The 22,101-nt window shown below is 44.5% G+C and overlaps 1 protein-coding gene across 2 annotated transcripts in view; it reads right to left on the bottom strand.

The window, feature by feature from the left end:
• Positions 1-22,101, bottom strand: part of LOC122936092 (cytochrome b5 reductase 4) — a 356,825-nt gene that overhangs the window by 8,148 nt on the left and 326,576 nt on the right. For both annotated transcript variants that reach the window (XM_044292106.1, XM_044292107.1), the window contains one exon: positions 20,533-20,619. In XM_044292106.1, coding sequence (XP_044148041.1) covers positions 20,533-20,619 — 87 coding nt within the window. The remainder of the gene's footprint in view (positions 1-20,532; positions 20,620-22,101) is intronic.

The following is a 22,101-nucleotide window of genomic DNA, read 5'->3' as shown; positions in this document are numbered from 1 at the left end:
GGGCTCTCTTTCGGGCTGCCAGGCAGAGGCTTCACCCAGCAGTGAGCCCCCGGTGACCTCACCAGCACTGACGAGTGGGCTTTAGCGCTGCCCTAGCCTATAAAACAGCTAGGGCTGTGCTAAAGCCTGCCCATCAGAGCTGGTGAAGTCACCGAGCACACTGCCGGACGGAAGCCTCCGCCTGGCAGTGTGTTATAGTAAATAAAAGAGCCCTTGCCCTGCGCGATCCTGCAGGGCAGAGCATCGGAGCATGAACTGGGTGAAATTATGGGTATGTCCAGATTCACCTCTGAACCCGGACAATCCCTTTAAGAGCCCTTCAGCACGTTAATCAATAATCCATACTCTGCATTTCATTTACAGGCTAAGGCCCCATGCACACGGCCGTGTTTCACAGCCGTGGAACCGCGGCCTGGATCCCTCCTGAGAGCAGGAGCGCACGGCGTCACTGGTTGCTATGACGCCGTGCGCTCCCTGCTGCCGGCACAGTACAGTAATACACTGGTATAGATCATACCAGTGTATTACTGTATTGCGGCGGCAGCAGGGAGCGCACGGCATCATAGCAACCAGTGACGCCGTGCGCTCCTGCTCTCAGGAGGGATCCAGGCCGCGGTTCCACGGCCCGCACACGGCTGTGAAACATGGCCGTGTGCATGGGGCCTTAGCCTGTAGATTCTCCATCTTGACATACAGCGCTACTAATAGAATAGTCTGTTTTATAGAAAATGTGCAGAGTACATTTGTAGCATTTATGTGTTACTACACTTTATCAGAGACTGTTAATGTGTAACCTGTGGATACATTTGTGAAAAGACAGAATTGCTGCGGATCAATAGTGTTCTAAAGGGTTCTATACTTCTATTTTTCTATTATGTCCAGGTCTCTGAATGTAGCCAGCAATGTAAGGACGTTTTCTTTCTGCTTGTCCTTGATTTGTAAAGTTCAGAGGTATGTGTATGTATGTATGTATGTATGTATGTATGTATATATATATATACATATATATATCCCCTATATAATAAAATCTCTGACTGCATCTGTACACTCCGGCCATGACATTAGAAAGAGGGAGGGGGCTACAGGGAATATATTATAGAGATGGAGGGGGATACAGGAGGAAATACATTGTGCTGTATACATTTTACACTCCAAAATCTATCATATTACACTCCAACCCCCATCACTGTACACATATTACACTCCAACCCCCATCATTACACTACAGCCCTCATTGGAGTGCAATATGTGTATAATGATGTGGGTATAATGATGCTGATGGGTCTCTGCGCCGGGCATGCCTAATATAACAAACTGCACACGGACGCAGGGCACTCACACAGGGATTTTATGTGATGGGGGCTGGAGTGTAATCCTACATAATAAAATCCCTGTGTGAGTGCCCTCTGTCCGTGGGTGTGTGTGCCGTTTGTTATACTGGGCATGCGTGGCACGGGGACCTATCAGCACACAGCGCTCCACACGCTGCCCGCACCTGCACGCTGGCCCACTGCTGAGCCCAGCTCCGCCGTGCCTCCTCCTACCCCTCTAGCTTCCTCTGCAGCCGCCTCACACCCCAGGATCCCCATCATTATACACATATTAGACTCCAACCCCCATCATTATACACATTACACTCCAACCCCCATCATTACACACATATTACACTCCAATCCCCATCATTACACTCCAATGAGGGCTGTAGTGTAATGATGGGGGTTGGAGTGTAATATGTGTACAATGATGGGGGTTGGAGTGTAATACATGTGTAATGCTCTCTGCCTGTGAAAGCTTCCCTCACTTGCTACTATGCGGCCATTTCCTGACTTTGGTGGACGGGGTTAGGGCGAAATAGGAGCGAGGAAGATGCGCCGCTGCGGGGACTAACATGTGCCCCCTGTGCTGACAGATACCCGGGGTTCAGAATCAGAGGCCCCCGCTGCTCCCAGGCTCTTTGGGAGTTCTATGAACTCTAGGATGTAATGCTTCAGCAGGTACAGGGCCACTCTCTCCCCGATGCGCAGGTGTGGGCAGTGTGTAAGGGTGTCCTGTGAAGGAAGCTGGAGAGGGAGGAGGAGGCACGGTGGAGCCAATGCGCAGGGGTGGGCGGTGCACACTTAACTAATCAGCAAAACCGCATGGTCGCACACGCACACAAGGATTTTATTATAGAGGATATATATCTACTATAATAAAAGCCCTGTGTGCGTGCTCAGGGCTGCATGTCCGTGCGTGTGGCGATAATTGAACTGCGCACGTGCGGCGCCCGTCCAGTAAACACACAATGCCCACACCAGCGCGCCGCCCTATCACCGCTGCCCCACACACAACCGCGATGCCCACACCAGTGCGCACGGTGCACCGACCAATCATCACACGACATACCGCACGTATCGCCGGACAATCGCCACCGCTCGCAGGTTATGGTGTGCTCTCCAGGTCGGAGCGCCGCCATTACTGTTCCAGCATTACACAGCCACACAGTCCCAGGACTCTCAGCCACAGTACCAGCAGTCTTAGCCACTAGCCAGAGCCACCAGGCACAGTGCCAGCAGTCTCAGCCACCGGTCACAGTGCCAGCAGTCTCAGCCACCGGTCACAGTGCCAGCAGTCTCAGCCACCGGTCACAGTGCCAGCAGTCTCAGCCACCGGTCACAGTGCCAGCAGTCTCTGCCACCGGTCACAGTGCCAGCAGTCTCAGCCACCGGTCACAGTGCCAGCAGTCTCAGCCACCGGTCACAGTGCCAGCAGTCTCAGCCACCGGTCACAGTGCCAGCAGTCTCAGCCACCGGTCACAGTGCCAGCAGTCTCAGCCACCGGTCACAGTGCCAGCAGTCTCAGCCACCAGTAAGTGGCAGCAGTCTCAGCCACTAGTTAGTGGCAGCAGTCTCAGCCACCAGTTAGTGGCAGCAGTCTCAGCCACCAGTTAGTGGCAGCAGTCTCAGCACCACCAGTTAGTGCCAGCAGTCTCAGCACCACCAGTTAGTGCCAGCAGTCTCAGCACCACCAGTCGCTGCCAGCAGTCTCAGCACCACCAGTCAGTGCCATTTAATATAGACTGTTCCTGCTAATGTTTATGCAGTAATGTTCTAGCGCCCGTTATTGTAACGGGCTTAATGTCTAATATATATATATATATATATATATATATACACAGGGAGTGCAGCATTATTAGGCAAGTTGTATTTTTGAGGATTAATTTTATTATTGAACAACAACCATGTTCTCAATGAACCCAAAAAACTCATTAATATCAAAGCTGAATATTTTTGGAAGTAGTTTTTAGTTTGTTTTTAGTTTTAGCTATTTTAGGGGGATATCTGTGTGTGCAGGTGACTATTACTGTGCATAATTATTAGGCAACTTAACAAAAAACAAATATATACCCATTTCAATTATTTATTTTTACCAGTGAAACCAATATAACATCTCAACATTCACAAATATACATTTCTGACATTCAAAAACAAAACAAAAACAAATCAGTGACCAATATAGCCACCTTTCTTTGCAAGGACACTCAAAAGCCTGCCATCCATGGATTCTGTCAGTGTTTTGATCTGTTCACCATCAACATTGCGTGCAGCAGCAACCACAGCCTCTCAGACACTGTTCAGAGAGGTGTACTGTTTTCCCTCCTTGTAAATCTCACATTTGATGATGGACCACAGGTTCTCAATGGGGTTCAGATCAGGTGAACAAGGAGGCCATGTCATTAGATTTTCTTCTTTTATACCCTTTCTTGCCAGCCACGCTGTGGAGTACTTGGACGCGTGTGATGGAGCATTGTCCTGCATGAAAATCATGTTTTTCTTGAAGGATGCAGACTTCTTCCTGTACCACTGCTTGAAGAAGGTGTCTTCCAGAAACTGGCAGTAGGACTGGGAGTTGAGCTTGACTCCATCCTCAACCCGAAAAGGCCCCACAAGCTCATCTTTGATGATACCAGCCCAAACCAGTACTCCACCTCCACCTTGCTGGCGTCTGAGTCGGACTGGAGCTCTCTGCCCTTTACCAATCCAGCCACGGGCCCATCCATATGGCCCATCAAGACTCACTCTCATTTCATCAGTCCATAAAACCTTAGAAAAATCAGTCTTGAGATATTTCTTGGCCCAGTCTTGACGTTTCAGCTTGTGTGTCTTGTTCAGTGGTGGTCGTCTTTCAGCCTTTCTTACCTTGGCCATGTCTCTGAGTATTGCACACCTTGTGCTTTTGGGCACTCCAGTGATGTTGCAGCTCTGAAATATGGCCAAACTGGTGGCAAGTGGCATCTTGGCAGCTGCACGCTTGACTTTTCTCAGTTCATGGGCAGTTATTTTGCGCCTTGGTTTTTCCACACGCTTCTTGCGACCCTGTTGACTATTTTGAATGAAACGCTTGATTGTTCGATGATCACGCTTCAGAATCTTTGCAATTTTAAGAGTGCTGCATCCCTCTGCAAGATATCTCACTATTTTTGACTTTTCTGAGCCTGTCAAGTCCTTCTTTTGACCCATTTTGCCAAAGGAAAGGAAGTTGCCTAATAATTATGCACACCTGATATAGGGTGTTGATGTCATTAGACCACACCCCTTCTCATTACAGAGATGCACATCACCTAATATGCTTAATTGGTAGTAGGCTTTCGAGCCTATACAGCTTGGAGTAAGACAACATGCATAAAGAGGATGATGCGGTCAAAATACTCATTTGCCTAATAATTCTGCACGTAGTGTATATATATATATATATATATATATATATATATATATATTCTAAAATAAAATAAAAATCATGTTTTCTCTCTTTCATCTGCACTCAATATATCATAAAGAGAAAGTGAATACAGAATTATAGACACTTTTGCAAATTTATTAAAAACTAATATTTTGCATGGACATACAGTAAGTTTTCAGAATCTGGCAAAGGGTACACAAAAGTCTGCTGCATTGAAAGTTCACAAGAACACAGTAGTTGCTATAATTCTTAAATAGAGGGTTTGGTACACTGAGTTGGCCGTCCCACCAAACTAAGTAATTGGAGGTGAAGGGTGTTTGTAAGAGGTGGCCAAGAACTCAATGGTTGCTCTAAAGATCCTGTGTGAAAATGGGAGAAACTTCAGAAAGTCAACCATCAATGCAGCACTCCACCAATCTGGGCTTTATGACAGAATGGCGAGAAAGAAGCCTCTCCTCAGTAAGGAGAGGGACATATGTCCCGGAGCGGCATACATCGTGCATACGGGAGCGCATAGCATCATAGATTACAATGATACTGTGCACGACGGGCCGCCCGCAGGACTATTGTCCTACACTCATATGATCTTATGAGTGCGCGACAATAGTCCCGCTCACGGACCGTATGTCTCGGAGGGCATACGGTCGTGTGCATGAGCCCTAAAAGACATACCGTATTTATCGGCGTATAACACGCACTTTTTCCCCCTGAAAATAGGGGGCAAATGATGTATGCGTGTTATACGCTGATTAGGGCTGAGAGGCAGGACTGAGCCGGCCGGCACAGCGGAGGGAGGAGGAGGGAGGAGGGAGTCCCTCCCTCCCCACTGTGCGCGGCTGCCGCTGAAGACCAACGAGGACAGAGTAGGAGGAGGAGGGGAGGGACTGTGGCCACTGCGCCACCAATGAATGTGCCGGCCATATCCCACAGGGTCCCCCTCCTCCCCCCCATCATTGGTGGCAGTTTGCAGTTCCGATCGGAGCCCCAGCAGTGTAATGCTGGGGCTCCGATCGGTTACCATGGCAGCCAGGAGTCACGCTACTGAAGCCCTGGCTGCCATGGTATGTTAGTGAGCAGAGAGCAGCGCATTATACTCACGTGCGCTGTGGCCGCCGGTCGCTCCTTCTTCTGTCTGTGCGGCGGATTGCTAGTGCTTACAGCATTAGCAATGCGCCGCACAGACCTATGAGAAGGAGCGACCGTCGGCCACAGCGCACGTGAGTATAATGCGCTGCTCTCTGCTCGCTAACATACCATGGCAGCCAGGGCTTCAGTAGCGTGACTCCTGGCTGCCATGGTAACCGATCGGAGCCCCAGCATTACACTGCTGGGGCTCCGATCGGAACTGCAAACTGCCACCAATGATGGGGGGGAGGAGGGGGACCCTGTGGCCACTGCCACCAATTATTAATACTGGGGAGGGGGGGGGGGGGGTTTGCGTTACCAGAGGGGGCAGATCAGAGGCTTTATTTGAAATTTTATTTTTTTTCCTGAAATTTCCCTCTTAAAAGGAAGGTGCGTGTTATACGCCTGTGCGTGTTATACGCCGATAAATACGGTATGTAAGCCCACCTGGATTTTGCAAAAAAGTGCAGTTTAACCCATTAGCAACATAACTCATTTTAGCCTTATGGTCCCGTAACATACCCCCACCCCTCTTCATGTGTTCCTGTGGTCAGAACTTTCTTTTTTGTTTCTTTAATTTAGCTATGTGAAACCTTTAATTTTGTATTTTTTTTAAACCATTCTCAAGCACATATGGTGTACTTAATAATTTAAATTTTATTTGCAGAAGGATGACAAAAAATGCTATTTGAACATTTCATTATTTTGTGAGATATTTTTTTATGGGGATCACCGTATGGATCATGTTATATGAAAACTTTATTCTGTGGGTCAGTACGAATAGGATGATGTCACATTTATGTAGTTTTTATTATGTAATAATATTTGCACAAAACACTTGTTTTTACAAAATAATCTGGTTTTGTGTTGCTGCACTCCAAGACCAAGAACATTTTTCTTATGACATAACTGTGTAAGGGCTAATACATTAGATTTCTCTCTAGTAATAATCGCTATTACTGTAGCATGCATCGCTAGAGACCTAGTCCGCATATTGGCACAGATTTATAATAGCCCGGTGACTATGCTTTGTGATAAATTAGGTGCAGCATCTGCCAGTCTGAGTGCCTGAACAGAAATCTATGCCAGCACCTGGCTTGTTTACATTTCAGTGTTCTCCCACACCAGAAAACCAGCATAGAAGATGATAAATGTGGTGAAGCCACCAGCTCTGCCCCTATCCTTGCACTCCCCCCCTTTTCAGGAAAATACAAACACCAGAACCTGTTGTTGCCATGCTAATGAATACTTGTTGTGAACCAGCTTTGTACCGACTCATACAGATTGAATAACGATAGATATATCAAAAATACATATTTATGGGGGGGGGGAGCTTGGCCAACACATAAGATGGCCGCTTAGTATGGGAGCTCCAAGACCCGCAGCTCCCTTCTCCCGCCAAGCGACTTCACAAGCGACTTTCAGCGCAGCTACCTATTCGATAATGGCAGCGAAACAGATTTGGAAGAAGGTGCCGATATCTAAAGGCTCGAGGCCTCTGGAGCACTTTTTCTACGGAGAGGAGGTGAGCAAAGATGGCGCCGCTGAGAGAACGCAGACGCTCAGAGCCGCCCCATCAGATCCCCCACTGCAACCAACATACCTCGATGCGGCATCAGCACCGAACTCCTCCGCTGCCCAACAATTCTCTCTGAATAGTGACTGGGACTCGCCTGCCTCGTCCGGGACCGAGGGGGATGATAATACAGGCCGCAGACAAGCAGCCTTACATAGGCCTCGACGGCCATAGGCGTCCTGAGGGCAGCCATACCTCCACTCCCATAGGAGACCAGGACTCAGCCCTAGCAAGTCCACAGAAGCAGAGACAGCATATGCACGCTGCAGACCAGAGTAATGCCGCATTGCTCCATCTTACCCCCACTGAGGATACCAATATTTTCTCCAAATTCCAAACTTCAGGTAAAGCGGCATCCGAAAATACACTGAAAGATATGCTGCTGGCCCTGCGCTCTTCCCTACATAAGGACTTTTCCAAACTTTTGCTGCCGCTGCACTCTGTACTTATTTACTTAACGATTTAGGGTACAGAGTTTCATGTAGAGTCTAAAATGGCATCCTTTGCTGGAGCGCACAATGAGCTGGTGGACTCCCACAATGCGCTAGATGACAGAGTGGACACCCTGCAGGCAAAATTGGTAAATTATGAAGATCGAAACCGCAGGAACAACATTAAATTCCACAACATACCAGAGACAATTCCAGGCTCAGAACTCCGGGCATACCTGCAGCAGCTTACTAAGATATTAATTCCCACATGTGTCGACTACGAACTCAGCATAGACCAAGCACACAGGGTCCCCAAACCACCCAATCTCCTGGACTCAGTGCCTAGGGATGTCCTGGCTAGATATTTGTTATATCATGTGAAGGAGAAGTTTATGGAAATTGCATGTAAACAACAGCCACTACCTGAGCCCTATGTCTCCTCAAAGCTGTTCACAGATTTATCGGCAGCTACCTTGCAGGCCCGCAGATGCCTTGCTCCACTCACATCTATATTAAGACAACATGCCATACCATATCGATGGGGATTCCACACCAAAATACTCATCAACAGGAAGGAAAATTTCCATGCTGCTGCCTCGGTGGAAGAGAGCAAGGCCCTCCTGACCAAATGGCGCATCCCCACCGAAGAGTAACCTCTAACGACCAAGAGCGTTTCTCCGGCAAGAATGGATGCAGAATGGCACACAGTCCCCATATCCTGAACTAATTTGTCTGCCAATGTACGTTTTGGGCGAGGGAGAAGGCGGAATCCCACTTGAGCTACCTTTGTATGTTCTTTGTTTTCACCCCCAGTTTGACAGGTTCCTATAGCCCTATACGTAAGTTCACGGTTTGGGTACCGCTCGTGACTTTCGTGGTTTATTCCACGTTTATTTGCTTTTTCTTATTTTTACTGCTCTTTATGTAAAAATGTGTCCAAATGAATGTCCTTACCATGGTATACCTGCTGAAGTAGCTAGTCGACCCCCTCAACCTGAGAGAACTGGTACCAGCTCATATTTATATCCCTCTTATGCAATTAAAGATGGTACTTGAATGTCTCTCTTTAGACATGAGGCAGATGAATAGCCCATTTAAGTGGTCTGTAATGTGGCGGGAGCTGAAATCCCCAAACTGTGATACTGCTTGCTTGCAGGAGACTCATATCTCATCCTCCAACCCACCCAAGCTCCAACTTATCATTCACTCATCCTTTCCTAAGAAAAAGAGATGAGTACTTATTGCCTTTAAGGCATCAGTGGCAGTCCAGATATACCAAACCTGGATTGACCCACATAGTAGATACATAATTGTACAGTGTCTTATCAACAATATCGAATATACCCTACTGAATGTCTATGCACCTAACACACACACATGCTTCCTCCGGCGCCTACTATGTAAACTGCAAAAAGTCAAGGGCCATGTAATGATCTGTGGAGATTTTAATGCCATCTGTAACGCCTCCTTAGACAATACAGCAGGCCCCTCATCCCACAAGATCTTGGTGACAAAACTGGCGTGGGCCCAGGATCTGTATGACATATGGTGTCTCCTGCATGTTTATGAAAGAGATTAAACCGTCTACTCTGGGGTCCATAAAACTTACTCTCATATAGACATGTTTTGGGTGGGCAGATTCCTTATAGACAAGTCCTCCGCTGTGGAAATTGGCTCTATTCAGTGGTCAGTTCATGCTCCAATAGTGCTGACACTCTCTGAATCCCCCTCTAGAATCTCAGATTATGTATGGAGGCTCAATACTTACCTCCTATCCGTGCCGTTTGTCAGCGGGGAAGTGGAGACTTCCCTTAAGGAATTTTTCACTTTGAATACTACCCCAGAGGTCCAGCCCTTTACTGTCAAAAGGCATACATTCAGGGAGTCCTCATTAAACAGAGTGGTATATGGTGCAAGCAAAGAGATAAAGATATTCAGAATACAATGCAAACCATTCAAAAGCTCGAGTCCTTTAACAAACAGACCATCTCTGAGGCTCACTTGACAGAGCTCTCTAGAGCAAGGCTGCATTTGAGAAACCTCCTCATGTATGCATAATGAAAAATCCCTAACACTAAAATCGAGGATACAATGTCTCCATCACCCTACAACAGGGAACCCAGTTTCTGCCCCTAGAGATATACCCATGTTAAGGCTGATAGTTCCCTTCCCCCTGGCAGTATACAGTCCTAGATATGGTATACCCTCATTTCGTTGATATAGCGCATGTTAGCCTGTGATTAGAGCACGCTACAGTAGTTTTTTCACAGGTGCTTTAACCACGTTAGGTTACCATTTTTTCACCTGCATTCATACGTATGTTTTGTCACGAGCTGATGCAGTAAGTGGTTCCGCACCTTTCGTACAGCCATATGTACTGGTGGGATCTAAATGCATCTTACATGTGTCTAGAGTCCACATACATTTTTTTGTTTGTATGTAGATTTAGGGACTTGCACACCTCTCCCTATTTTAGTGTAACATAGAAACATAGAAACATAGAATGTGTCGGCAGATAAGAACCATTTGGCCCATCTAGTCTGCCCAATATATCTGAATCCTATGAATAGCCCCGGCCCTATCTTATATGAAGGATGGCCTTATGCCTATCCCATGCATGCTTAAACTCCTTCACTGTATTTGCAGCTACCACTTTTGCAGGAAGGCTATTCCATGCATCCACTACCCTCTCAGTAAAGTAATACTTCCTTATATTACTTTTAAACCTTTTCCCCTCTAATTTAAAACTGTGTCCTCTTGTGGTAGTTTTTCTTCTTTTAAATATGCTCTCCTCCTTTACCGAGTTGATTCCCTTTATGTATTTAAAAGTTTCTATCATATCCCCTCGGTCTCTTCTTTCTTCCAAGCTATACTCTTTCTTCCAAGCTATACAATAAATTATCCAATAAATTATCTAAGTTTTATCTTATTCACAACGTTTCTTCTAGCTGTGACTCCCCTAGAGATATAGCCAATGCCTTTCAAGACTACTACTCCCGTCTATACAATTTAAGTACGGATCGGAACACTGCTCAGCCCACTCAAAGGGATATAAACTCCTTCCTAGATCAGATTAACCTTCCCCGGCTGCTTCCAAATCAATTGGAAGACCTCAACAAACCCATATGCCCTGAGGAAATAATGGAGGTGATCCGCTCGCTCCCTCTCAATAAGGCCATGGGTCCTGAAGGATTTTCTTCATTAAATTACATAAATTGACCCTCTCCTTATTATACAAACGAGTTGAAGGATGTTAAAAACTACAAAACAACAACGTTTTTTTGGTAATGTAGTTAAAATAGTAAAGGGTGTACAACCCAAGATCTCATGTTCTCTAGGCCCAAGTGGAGGTGTGGATCTATAATCCACACTTGTTCACATATGACTGCAGAGATGTAGCGCTATTTTGGTGCTACTCACTGGTTACACTGTATCAGCCAGGTGAACTGAACCACTAAGTGCCTATTTCCCGGCTAATCAAACCAATAGTGCAAATAGATCTATAGTGTGTTGCTGGAAATCACGGTTAATGGTGTGTACCAACATTAGACTAATAAATGTCGCACGTCATCAAACCATCGGATAAGGGTGGGAATATTATCATTCTAGGGCACGAACAATATCAGAGTATGTGCCACAAAATTCTAAGTGACAAGCAGACGTAAAGACAACTAAAGTCTGATCCCACACCTGTCTTTAGGAGAGACTTGGCAGCTATCCTATCAAGAGCCTTGGAGACGAAACTCAGAAATAAAACTGAGTTTGCATACCTCCTTCCTAAACATCCCATTATGGCTGCCTTTTATGCCCTACCCAAATTACACAAAGGATGTGATGCTTTAAAGGGTAGACCGATTGTGTCGGGCATGGGCAGTCTGACTGCCAATGTCAGTACCTATGTCGATACTATCCTAAGGCCTCTTGTCATCAGTTTAACCTCATAGTCAGGGATACTATGGATGTGTTGGGTCGTTTGAATGGCATCCATTGTGACACAGGTACAAATTTGGCAAGTCTAGATGTTGAGGCCCTCTACAGCTCGATATTGGGCTGTAGAGCGGTGCTCTCTTTTTTACAACAGAGGGGAGAACATTTAAGACAGCACAATGCGTTTCTAATGGGACTTTTGGACTTTATCTTGACACATAATGTGTTTCTTTTTAATGGTCAGATCTACCACCAGCTCAGGGGAGTTGCAATGGGGAGCCCCTGCGCCCCAACTTTTTCTAATCTCTATTTGGGCTGGTGGGAGAGAGAAACCGCATTCAGCGAGGACCTGGAACATTTCACATTGTCAATCCCATTATGGATTAGATACATAGACGATGTGTTGGTCCTATGGATGGATAGCAGTACGTGGTTTCAGGAATTTGTTACGACCCTTAATAAGAATTCTTTGGGGTTATTTTTTTACATCAGAGATTAGCGAGAATCAAATCTCTTTTTTGGATCTGTCAATTACCATGAGCACTTCCAGCGAGCTTATCCCCAAGAATTTCAGAAAGCCCACCGCTACTAATAATCTTTCTGAGATGGGAGAATGGACACCCTGTGGCCCTTAAAAAGGGAATTCCAAAAGGGCAGTATTTATGGGTTAGGAGAAACTGCTCCCAACTATCAGATTTTAGATCTGCTGCAAAGGAATTACAGCTAAGATTTGTCCTAGGGGTTATCCACATATGGTACTAAGGCAGGCATATCAACACTCCGAGTACCAATAGGGATCAGTTACTTTCTCCGAAAGACAGAACAAGTAAGGATGAGGTAGTACGTATCATCGGGACATATGACAGGGCGCATGAGGAAGTACGTCAGGTTCTAACGCATAACTGGGACATTTTACGATCCGATCCGGACATTGGAAGTCTCATGTCTCCTAAACCGGCAATTACTTTCCCTGTGGATCATGTAAATTTTGCCAATACATTAGCAAAGCTAAATCCTTCACTGGAAGTACGCAGAACAAGACCTATTACATCAGATCTTTTATTAACTGAAAATCAGTAGGGGTAATATACCTTCTGACATGTATCTGTGGCATCAAATACATCGGAAAGACGAAACCCGAACTTAGACAACGTATTGGCAAACACGTCTCGGACATCAGAAAGTCAAATGACACACCTATAGCGCATCATGTGGTGGATATACATGAGGGTAGGGTGGAATCTGTCAAATTTCAGGGTATCAAGCAGATTAGGGTGTCACTAAAAGGGGGTGATGTGGATCATTTGGTGTTGCAGAAAGAGGCCCAGTGGATCTTTAGGCTAAACACCATGAAACCTAGTGGCCTTAACAATGTGATTTCATATACACCCTTTATCTAACCCCATCCTATCATCTGTTATATGCTTGCGGATAGGTAATAACTAATGTGTATTCACCTCAGTGGGCTGCTATGATTCCCTGATTCTTTCCATCTACTTTATTAATGACGTATATAGCCATTATTGTGACAATGCACATTTATTCCTTTTATATATATGTGCAATCTGTATCTACACATCCTTATTCTTGGATCACCCTTTTATATACCTTTTTGTTTCCTGTGTCGAGCCACCTTTATACATCCCCCTTAGTATTTTGAGCGCTGCTGCGCTCTCCCGGGGAGTATACTTGTTCTCCCACCTGCCAGCTGACCGGCGTCGTGAGAGCCAGCCTCCTGCCTGGTTGGTTGTGCGAGCGGTGGCAGATCCCGGGGGCGGGGTGTTGGCTCTTTAAGTCTCGGCACACTGGCGGCTGCTTCGCGGCCCTCAGAGTGCCGAGGCTCATACCAGAGCCGTTTGTTAGTACGCCGACTCTCACACTAGAGTAGCTCGGCTTAGGCAGGTGCTGCAATATAGTTTTTTGGTGCGAAATTAATGTGCTCCTGAGGAAGTGCTTACATATTGCGGACAGAAACGCGTTGAGCATAACAACTTGTGCTTTCTAGCCTGTTAGCGCTGGTGTTTGGCTGTGTATGAGCCATATCAGCATGTCATAATACAGGCTTGAGTGTAGCACCTATTAACAGGGGTCCTCTGCTATTGGCATGTGTTCAGCCATAGGTTGAGTGACTCTCACTGCGTCTATCAGCAACACTTTGCTCTGACTGAGCCTGCTTGTGAAGACCCAGTGTGTGCTGCAATATTGATCTAAATGATTACTACTAGATGCACAGTACAAAATCTATGCAACATCTATTAGTCTAATGTTGGTACACACCATTAACCATGATTTCCAGCAACTATGTATATTATTTGCTCTATTGGTGTGATTAGCCTGCAAATAGACACTTAGAGGTTCAGTTCACCTGGCTGATACAGTGTAACCAGTGAGTAGCACCAAAATTGCGCTATACCTGTGCAGTCATATGTGAATAAATGTGGATTACAGATCCACACCTCCACTTGGGCCTAGAGAACATGAGCTTTTGGGTTGTACACCCTTTACTATTTTAAATACATTGCCAATAAAACTATGCTGTTTTGTAGTTTTTAACATCCTTCCACTTTAATTGATTATTGGACGTATACCTTAGTAATCCCTATTTTTGTTAGTGTGTTCAATTGGCTTTAGTTCACGTTGGGGAATGGCAGGATTTTTGTCTGGAAACATTAACACTGAACACTTGATGGGTGATCCAAGTGAGTTTTTTCCCGAAAAGGAATTATCTGCGTCCTCGCAAACTCTCAGCATCTCTTGTGCTTTCAAACAAGCCACCTGAGTTATAAAAATTTCATTAGGTCGTGGTGGGAGGTTCAATCGCTAGATACATATATAAGAAATAAAATTGTCCCCTGTGGCCTCCGCAATCCAATTGTTCCAGCGGCTCGTCTGAGGTCCATTGATTTTTTTTTTTAAATGGGAAAAAGAATCTATTCCTCTACTAGACTAATGAAACTCCTACTAGAGGAGGAAAGAACTGTGCTATCGACTGTGGCCATTGAACAAACCAAAAGGTTCAGCACACATACTGATTTTAATAAGAAATATACTGCGCAGTTGAAACAACAGAAGCACATTCTATTCAATAGAAACATTAAGGACTTTAAAGAGGGCAGGATCTTTGACTACTCTGACGCACTTGAATTAGACACCGAGATATCATCTTCAGAGTGTGACACCAAGCCTGAATCTTCAGGAAAAGGATCCAGCTCTCAAACATATAGAAAGCCTTACAGGGTTAGAGGTAGAAGTCGAGGTAGGCGGGCACAGGATGGCAAAAACACTAGAGGAGGATTTTTAGACAATACCCGCTCAATGTCTCAATATATGCTCAGGAACAAGAACTAATTCCAGACCAAAAACGCAAATGGACACCCAATTGCCCCAAGTTTACCGGCAAGGATGATCTACAAGTAGTGAAACTGTCATCTCTGAGCTTTTTGCTCGTAAGCTTAAATGGTGTAAATTTTTCATTACTCATGATCGCCGTAAATGCGAAGAGTTAGGCATTGAAGAACAAGATCTTCCTGATGTGCAATTATTTGCAGACCTTTACACAGAGGGCCAACGTGAACCAGGAGAGGGCCCCTTCTCTAACTTAGGACTTCCATCTAAAAAAAACCTCCCATTGGTGATAATACTCCTATCGACACCTTTGTGTCGATTGTCACCAATAAACGTGTTTTTTTTTAAATGCAACATTGTGGGTCAGATAGGATGGCAAAAAGGGAAGCTCTCAGGGGGCTACAGCAGGATAAAGATATTGTCATCAAACCATCGGACAATGGTGGGAATATTGTCATTCTAGGGCACGATCAATATCAGAGTATGTGCCACAAAATTCTAAGTGACAAGCAGACGTACAGACAACCAACGTCTGATCCCACACCCGTCTTTAAGAGAGACTTGGCAGCTATCCTATCAAGAGCCTTGGAGACGAAACTCATAAATAGATTGAAAGCTCTTGCGAGCAGGGCCCTGACTCCTAGTGTTTTAGTTGCATAATATCCAGATATTTTTGTTTTGTATATGAACCCTATGAACTTGTAAAGCGCTGCGGAATATGGTGGTGCTATATAAAATACATTTTATTATTATTATTTTTATTATTATAAATAAAACTGAGGTTGCATACCTCCTTCCTAAACATCCCATTATGGCTGCCTTTTATGCCCTACCCAAATTACACAAACGGTGTGAACACTTTGCTCTGACTGAGCCTGCTTGTGAAGACCCAGTGTGTGCTGCAATATTGATCTAATTGATTACTACTAGATGCACAGTACAAAATCTATGCGACATCTATTAGTCTAAGGCTACTTTCACACTTGCGTTCGGGGCTCCGCTTGTGAGTTCTATTTGGAAGCTCTCACAAGTGGCCCCGAACGGATCCATACAGCCCCAATGCATTCTGAATGGATGCGGATCCGCTCAGAATGCATCAGTATGGCTCCGTTTGGCTCCGCCTGGCCGTGCGGAGCCAAACGGATCCATCCAGACTTACAATGCAAGTCAATGGGGACGGATCCGTTTGACGTTGACACAATATGGTGCAATTGCAAACGGATACGTCCCTCATTGACTTTCAATGTAAAGTCAGGAGTCCCTATTAATATACCATCTGATCGGAGTTTTCGGGACGCACTGTTCCACACCTCCACTTGGGCCTAGAGAACAAGAGATTTTGGGCTGTACACCCTTTACTATTTTAAATACATTACCAAAAAAACTTTGTTGTTTTGCAGTTTTTAACGTCCTTCAGCTTTAATTGACATATTGATTATTGGACGTATACCTTAGTAATCCCTATTTTTGTTAGTGTCATCTCCTTATTAACCATCTTCTTCCTGTGTACTCCACAGCAATGGAAACAGGCTCCTTCCCACCAGAAATTTTGTACGCCAAAGCCAGGTAAATCGCTCTTACAGACTATTAGGCCTCTTTCACACGGGCGTAATTTTTCTAGACCTGGCTAAGATGTGAGTGCATCACGGGAAAATGTGCGATTTTTCCGCACGAGTGCAAAACATTGTAATGCGTTTTGCACGCGATTGAAGTTCGGGTTTGGGTTAGGTGTTGTGTAGATTGCATTATTTTAGCATTCTTAATACAGAATTCTAATAGCATTCTTAATACAGAATGAATAGTACAATGGGGAAAAATTTTATGTGTAATCTGCTTGCTTGCTATGGGCAACTAAACCAGTTTTTCAGTACACCAGTTTTGATAAATCTCCCCCATAGTATTTATGGCCAGTTTTGTCTATATAGGAGGAAGGCAGTGAGGGCTGCAGCATTGAACGAGAAGCATCTGTACTGTTTATACTGCGCTGTGCTGAACAGTGAAGATGGGTTTTCCATGGCAACTCACAGCCAAAAGACAAGTTCAGCGGCACAAGTGCTAAATCAACAAATAAAGTATATTGGAAAAATAACATTTAAGGATAGGGGATAACTTGTAACACTTAAATGGGTATTCCAGTTATAACAATTTAATTTAAGGCCCCTTTTACACGAGCGAGTTTTCCGCATGGGTGCAATGCGTGAGGTGAATACATTGCACCTGCACCGAATCCGGACCCTTTCACTTTAATGGGGCTGTGCACATGAGCGGTGATTTTCATGCATCACTTGTGCGTTACGTGAAAATTGCAGCATGTTCTATGTTGTGCGTTTTTCACGCAAAGCAGGCCCCATAGAAATGAATGGGTCTGCGTGAAATTTACAAGCATCCGCAAGCAAGTGCGGATGCGGTGCGATTTTCACGCATGGTTGCTAGGAGATGATAAGGATGAGCAACCCCATTAAAGTCTAATAACTATAATTTTTCCCTCATAACATGGTTATAAGGGAAAATAATAGCATTCTTAATACAGAATGCTTAGTAAAATGTGGATTGAGGGGTTAAAAAATAAAATAAATGCACTCACCTCATCCACTTGTTCGCGCAGCTGATATATCTTCTTTCAGGACCTGCAAAAAGGACCTTTGACTAAGTAATTGCACTCACCACGTAATTACGTCAAAGGTCCTTTTGCAGGTCCTGAAAGAAGAAGTAAGAAGACATGCTGGCTGCTTGATCAATTAGATAAGGGGAGTTAATTTTTATTTATTTTTTAACCCCTCAAACCACATTTTAGTAAGCATTCTGTATTAAAGGGATTCTGTCACCAGGATTAACGCTATAGCGATATTTATATGTGCCCATCAATCTCCTTGCTGTGTTTAAAATGATCTCACTGTTACTGCTCTGTGTGTGTTAGATTCTTATAAAAAACTATCTTATTTATATGTAAATTACCTTGGTCAGGAGCCCAAGGTAATATGGTTATAAGGGAAAATAATATCATTATGAATACAGAATGCATAGTAATTTTTTGGGGTACCAAACACGCGCGATTTTGCTCACGCGAGTGCAAAATGCATTACAATGTTTTGCACTCGCGCGGAAAAATCGCGGGTGTTCCCGCAACACACCCGCACATTTTCACGCAACGCCCGTCTGAAAGAGGCCTTAGCTGTACAGGAGACCCGTGTAGCCCTTAGACTAGGCCGCCACAAAAAGGCATCAGGCTAGCCTAAGCCCTTTAGAAAGACATATTGGTGGTAACTAAGGGGTTAACTTTCAACTCCAGACTGGAATATGTGGGGAAAAAATGTACTCGCTTTCTCCCTGCTGCACTGTTCCAGCTCCCTTCATTGGTTTCCTGGTCCCCGTCTGTGTACTTCCAGATGGACAAGGTCACATGCACCGCTGCAGCCAACTGGTACGTGACCCTCTATTGACATGCCACTTGGGGACACATCACTGCATTGAAGTTTAAAAGGGTTTTTATACTGATGATCTATCCTCAGGATAGGTCATCAGTATCTGATCGGTGGGGGACTGACACCCGTGCCCCCCGACAATCAGCTGTCTGAGAAGGCACCAGTGCTCCTATGAGGGCCGCAGCCTTCTCGCAGCTTACCAAATACAAGGCTGTACATTGAATAATGGCTGTGCTTGGTATATGCTTCAAGTGAATGGGACTGAGCCGCTCCTGGGCCACATGACACATGAACATGTCGTCACTTGGCCTAGAAAGCCAGAGAGAAGGCTGTGTCAAACAGCTGATCGGCGGTGTTCCTGGGTGTCGGATATTCATCGATCAGATAACGATGACCTATCCAGAGTGACAAAATTCTTTAAAAAAATAAATAAAACAGCCGTACGAATTTCCCCTTAATTTCTCTTACGGTACGGTGGAATTTTCAAGCAGATTAGGTTATTTTTCCATGTATTCAATGCGGAAATCTGGGTATAATCCACACTCCACAAATTTCAGTGGCAGATTTGTGTGGTAATTCACATGATGACAGAGTTCTCCATTGGATCTAAAATCCACAATGGAAACCAGTAGAGCTATTATTGTTGCAGTTTCCATGTGGAAACAGCAGTGCATGACCACGTGTGAATTAGGGCTAAATCTGTGGAGAAATCTGTGGCATGTCAAACTGCAAAACTGTGGCAGGAATATGGGGGTCAGTCTTCGATTTCTTTAGCAGATTTTTCCTATTCCTAAACAGGCTAATGTAGCTCTCTGTAGGAAAAATACTGTAGGTACCTGCAGGATGTCCAGAAAGAGGTATCCTATTGGGGTATTTTATATATTCGGACAAAATGAACATCTGATGTGTCATAAATACATAATTGTGACATAATTGTATTTGTGAAGTATGTGATCTCAAGCCATTATGGATTTCCAGAATAAAAGGAGTGCATCATTTTAGTGTGTAACCTGCCGAGTTGGTGAAGCATCCACATAAATTAGTTGCAACTGTCTACATTTTTGCTGATGCATTCATGTCTCCCACAATACCATTTCTAACTTTCCCATTGTTACCAGTTATATGTATTTCACATGAGCGATACAGAATGAGTCAGGATCTGTTCAAGAGCAAACTGTTGGTTTTTACATAATTTTAACCAGTTTTGTCTGTGACTGCATTCAGTGTTTCCGTTTTTTTCCACCCCAATGAAATTAGTTTTTAATGCATTTTTCACACACCTGAAAAAAAACTGAAGAATAAGGCCTCATGCGCACGACAATTCCATTTTTTTGCGGTCTGCAAAAAATGGAAGCCGCCCGCGTGCCTTCCGCAATTTGCGGAACAGAACGGGTGGCCCATTGTAGAAATTCTTGTCCGCAAAACAGAGAAGACTAGGACATGTTCTATTTTTTTTTGTTGGGCCATGGAACGGAGCAACGGATGCGGACAACACACGGAGTGCTGTCCGCATCTTTTGCGGCCCCATTGAAGTGAATGGGTCCGCATCCGAGCCGCCAAAACGGCAGCTCGGATGCGGACCCGAACAACGGCCGTGTGCATGAGGCCTAACACTCAGCATCTAGATGCCTTCTGTTTTTCACACAAGCCCCATTCACTTCTATGGAACTAGAGCTGCGTGAAAAACGCACAATATAGAACACGCTGTAATTTTTCCTGAATGCAGAGATGGTTAGTGATGAACGACGCTCATGTGCACAGACCCACTGAAATGAATAGGTCAGGATTCAGTCCGGATGCTATGTGTTCACAACATGCATGGCATCAGGAAGGAAAGCTTGCTTGCGTGAAAGAGCCGATACACAAAGCACGAGATGTGCATACATTTCAATTGTCACGGAGTACTTTGTAGAGATGTATTGTTTTGTCAGTTACAAGGTTTCTCACAAAACTATAAAACAGAAATAACAAAAAATAAATTATTTACCTCCCGTCAGATAAACGCAATGTTTCCAGTTGTTCTCTCCATAAGATATCAGCTTCAGTTTTGTTGAAGAAAATCAGCTTCACTTTTCTAAAAACATTAAATAAGATTTTTGGTTTATTATCGACATTAGAAGTAATTGGAGCCGTTAATGGGGTTCACCGCCAATGTCGCCGTCCCTTCTACATTTTCCACCCTGGGTCTTAGCCGGATGTGTAAACTTATTTTCCTTTTCAGCTTCATAGTAGTACACTGATCTCTCAAAATACAATGGCCTCAGGATACAATATTTTCAACATACAGATATAGCATCACTAGCGCTCCCTTCAGAATCGCGGCAGCGCAAAGCGATTTCCAATTCAATTGGAAATTCCAAATTGCGTAAATAGCTATTGAAAAAATTCAGGGTGCAATGTTGGTTTGTGAACACCAGATGGCGCATGGAACTACAGTCAGTTAGTTAGTTCCCGTGCGCTATACAGTAAATATCAAAGTTTCCCGCATAAAATACTGTAAACTGATCGCCAGTCCAAATTTGCCCCATTTTCAAGATTAATTTATGAATAATTAAAACAACCAGTAGCGCTGAATGGAACCATACAAAGGGGAGTACAGCTGTCACATCTCATGGACATTTGGATGCGCTGCAAACATCAGAGCAATGGGAGTGCACAGCATCTCTGTACAGACTGATGCCGTGCGCTCCAGGGCACCAGCAGTGAAAGGGTCTCCAGCAGGAATCCTGTGCCCTGGAGAGCTGGCAGAGCCATGACCTGTGACCACCAGCCTCACACACTGCACATCATAAGGAGGACTAATGACAGCACATCCTAAGGCTGGCAGACACACACTACACACGAGGAAAGTCGGTGCAGCGCTGGTAGATCACTGCAAACACAATCCTCGTATTTTTAATGAATAAAAATGAATAATTTGATTTTTAATTATGAATAATAAAAAAAAACAGAGGAGCTGAACTGAACCATAGAAAGTACCATACAGAACTGTCAATAACCGATCTCACCACTTCATCCCCTGAGCAAATAACTGAATGCTAGTAGAAAGGGGATTAAAAGGTTAATCGACAGGAGGCCAGTTGGGCGCTGCTCAACACCTAATGTCATTGTATTTAATTAATATTATTAAAAAAAATGGCAGCATCTCTGTATCCTAATAACAGTAATCTGCCATTTTCTTCACTGCCAGGTCTTTTTTATAGCTGGAGCTCTCAATACAGAATATTCAGCCAATCACATTCTAGTTTCCACAGTCATGGGAACCAATCAGAAGCCGGTTCTCTGGCAATCCAGCTTAATTGGTGATGACAGCTTGTCAAAACAATTATGTCATATTGGTTAACAAGGTATTTACCCTTAATTTCCGTGAGAACCGGCCTGTGATTGGTTCCCATGACCGTGCTATAAAAAGATCTGGCAGTGAAGAAAATGGCAGATTACGGTTATTTGGAAACTGAGATGCTGCCATTTTTTTATATATTAATTAAATACTGACATTAGGTGTTGAGCAGCGCCCCACTGACCTCCTGTCGATTAACCTTTTAATCCCCTTTCT

Source organism: Bufo gargarizans, chromosome 4, assembly GCF_014858855.1.
Source record: "Bufo gargarizans isolate SCDJY-AF-19 chromosome 4, ASM1485885v1, whole genome shotgun sequence".
Classification (NCBI taxonomy): domain Eukaryota; kingdom Metazoa; phylum Chordata; class Amphibia; order Anura; family Bufonidae; genus Bufo; species Bufo gargarizans.
This window is presented reverse-complemented; position numbering and strand designations above follow the sequence as displayed.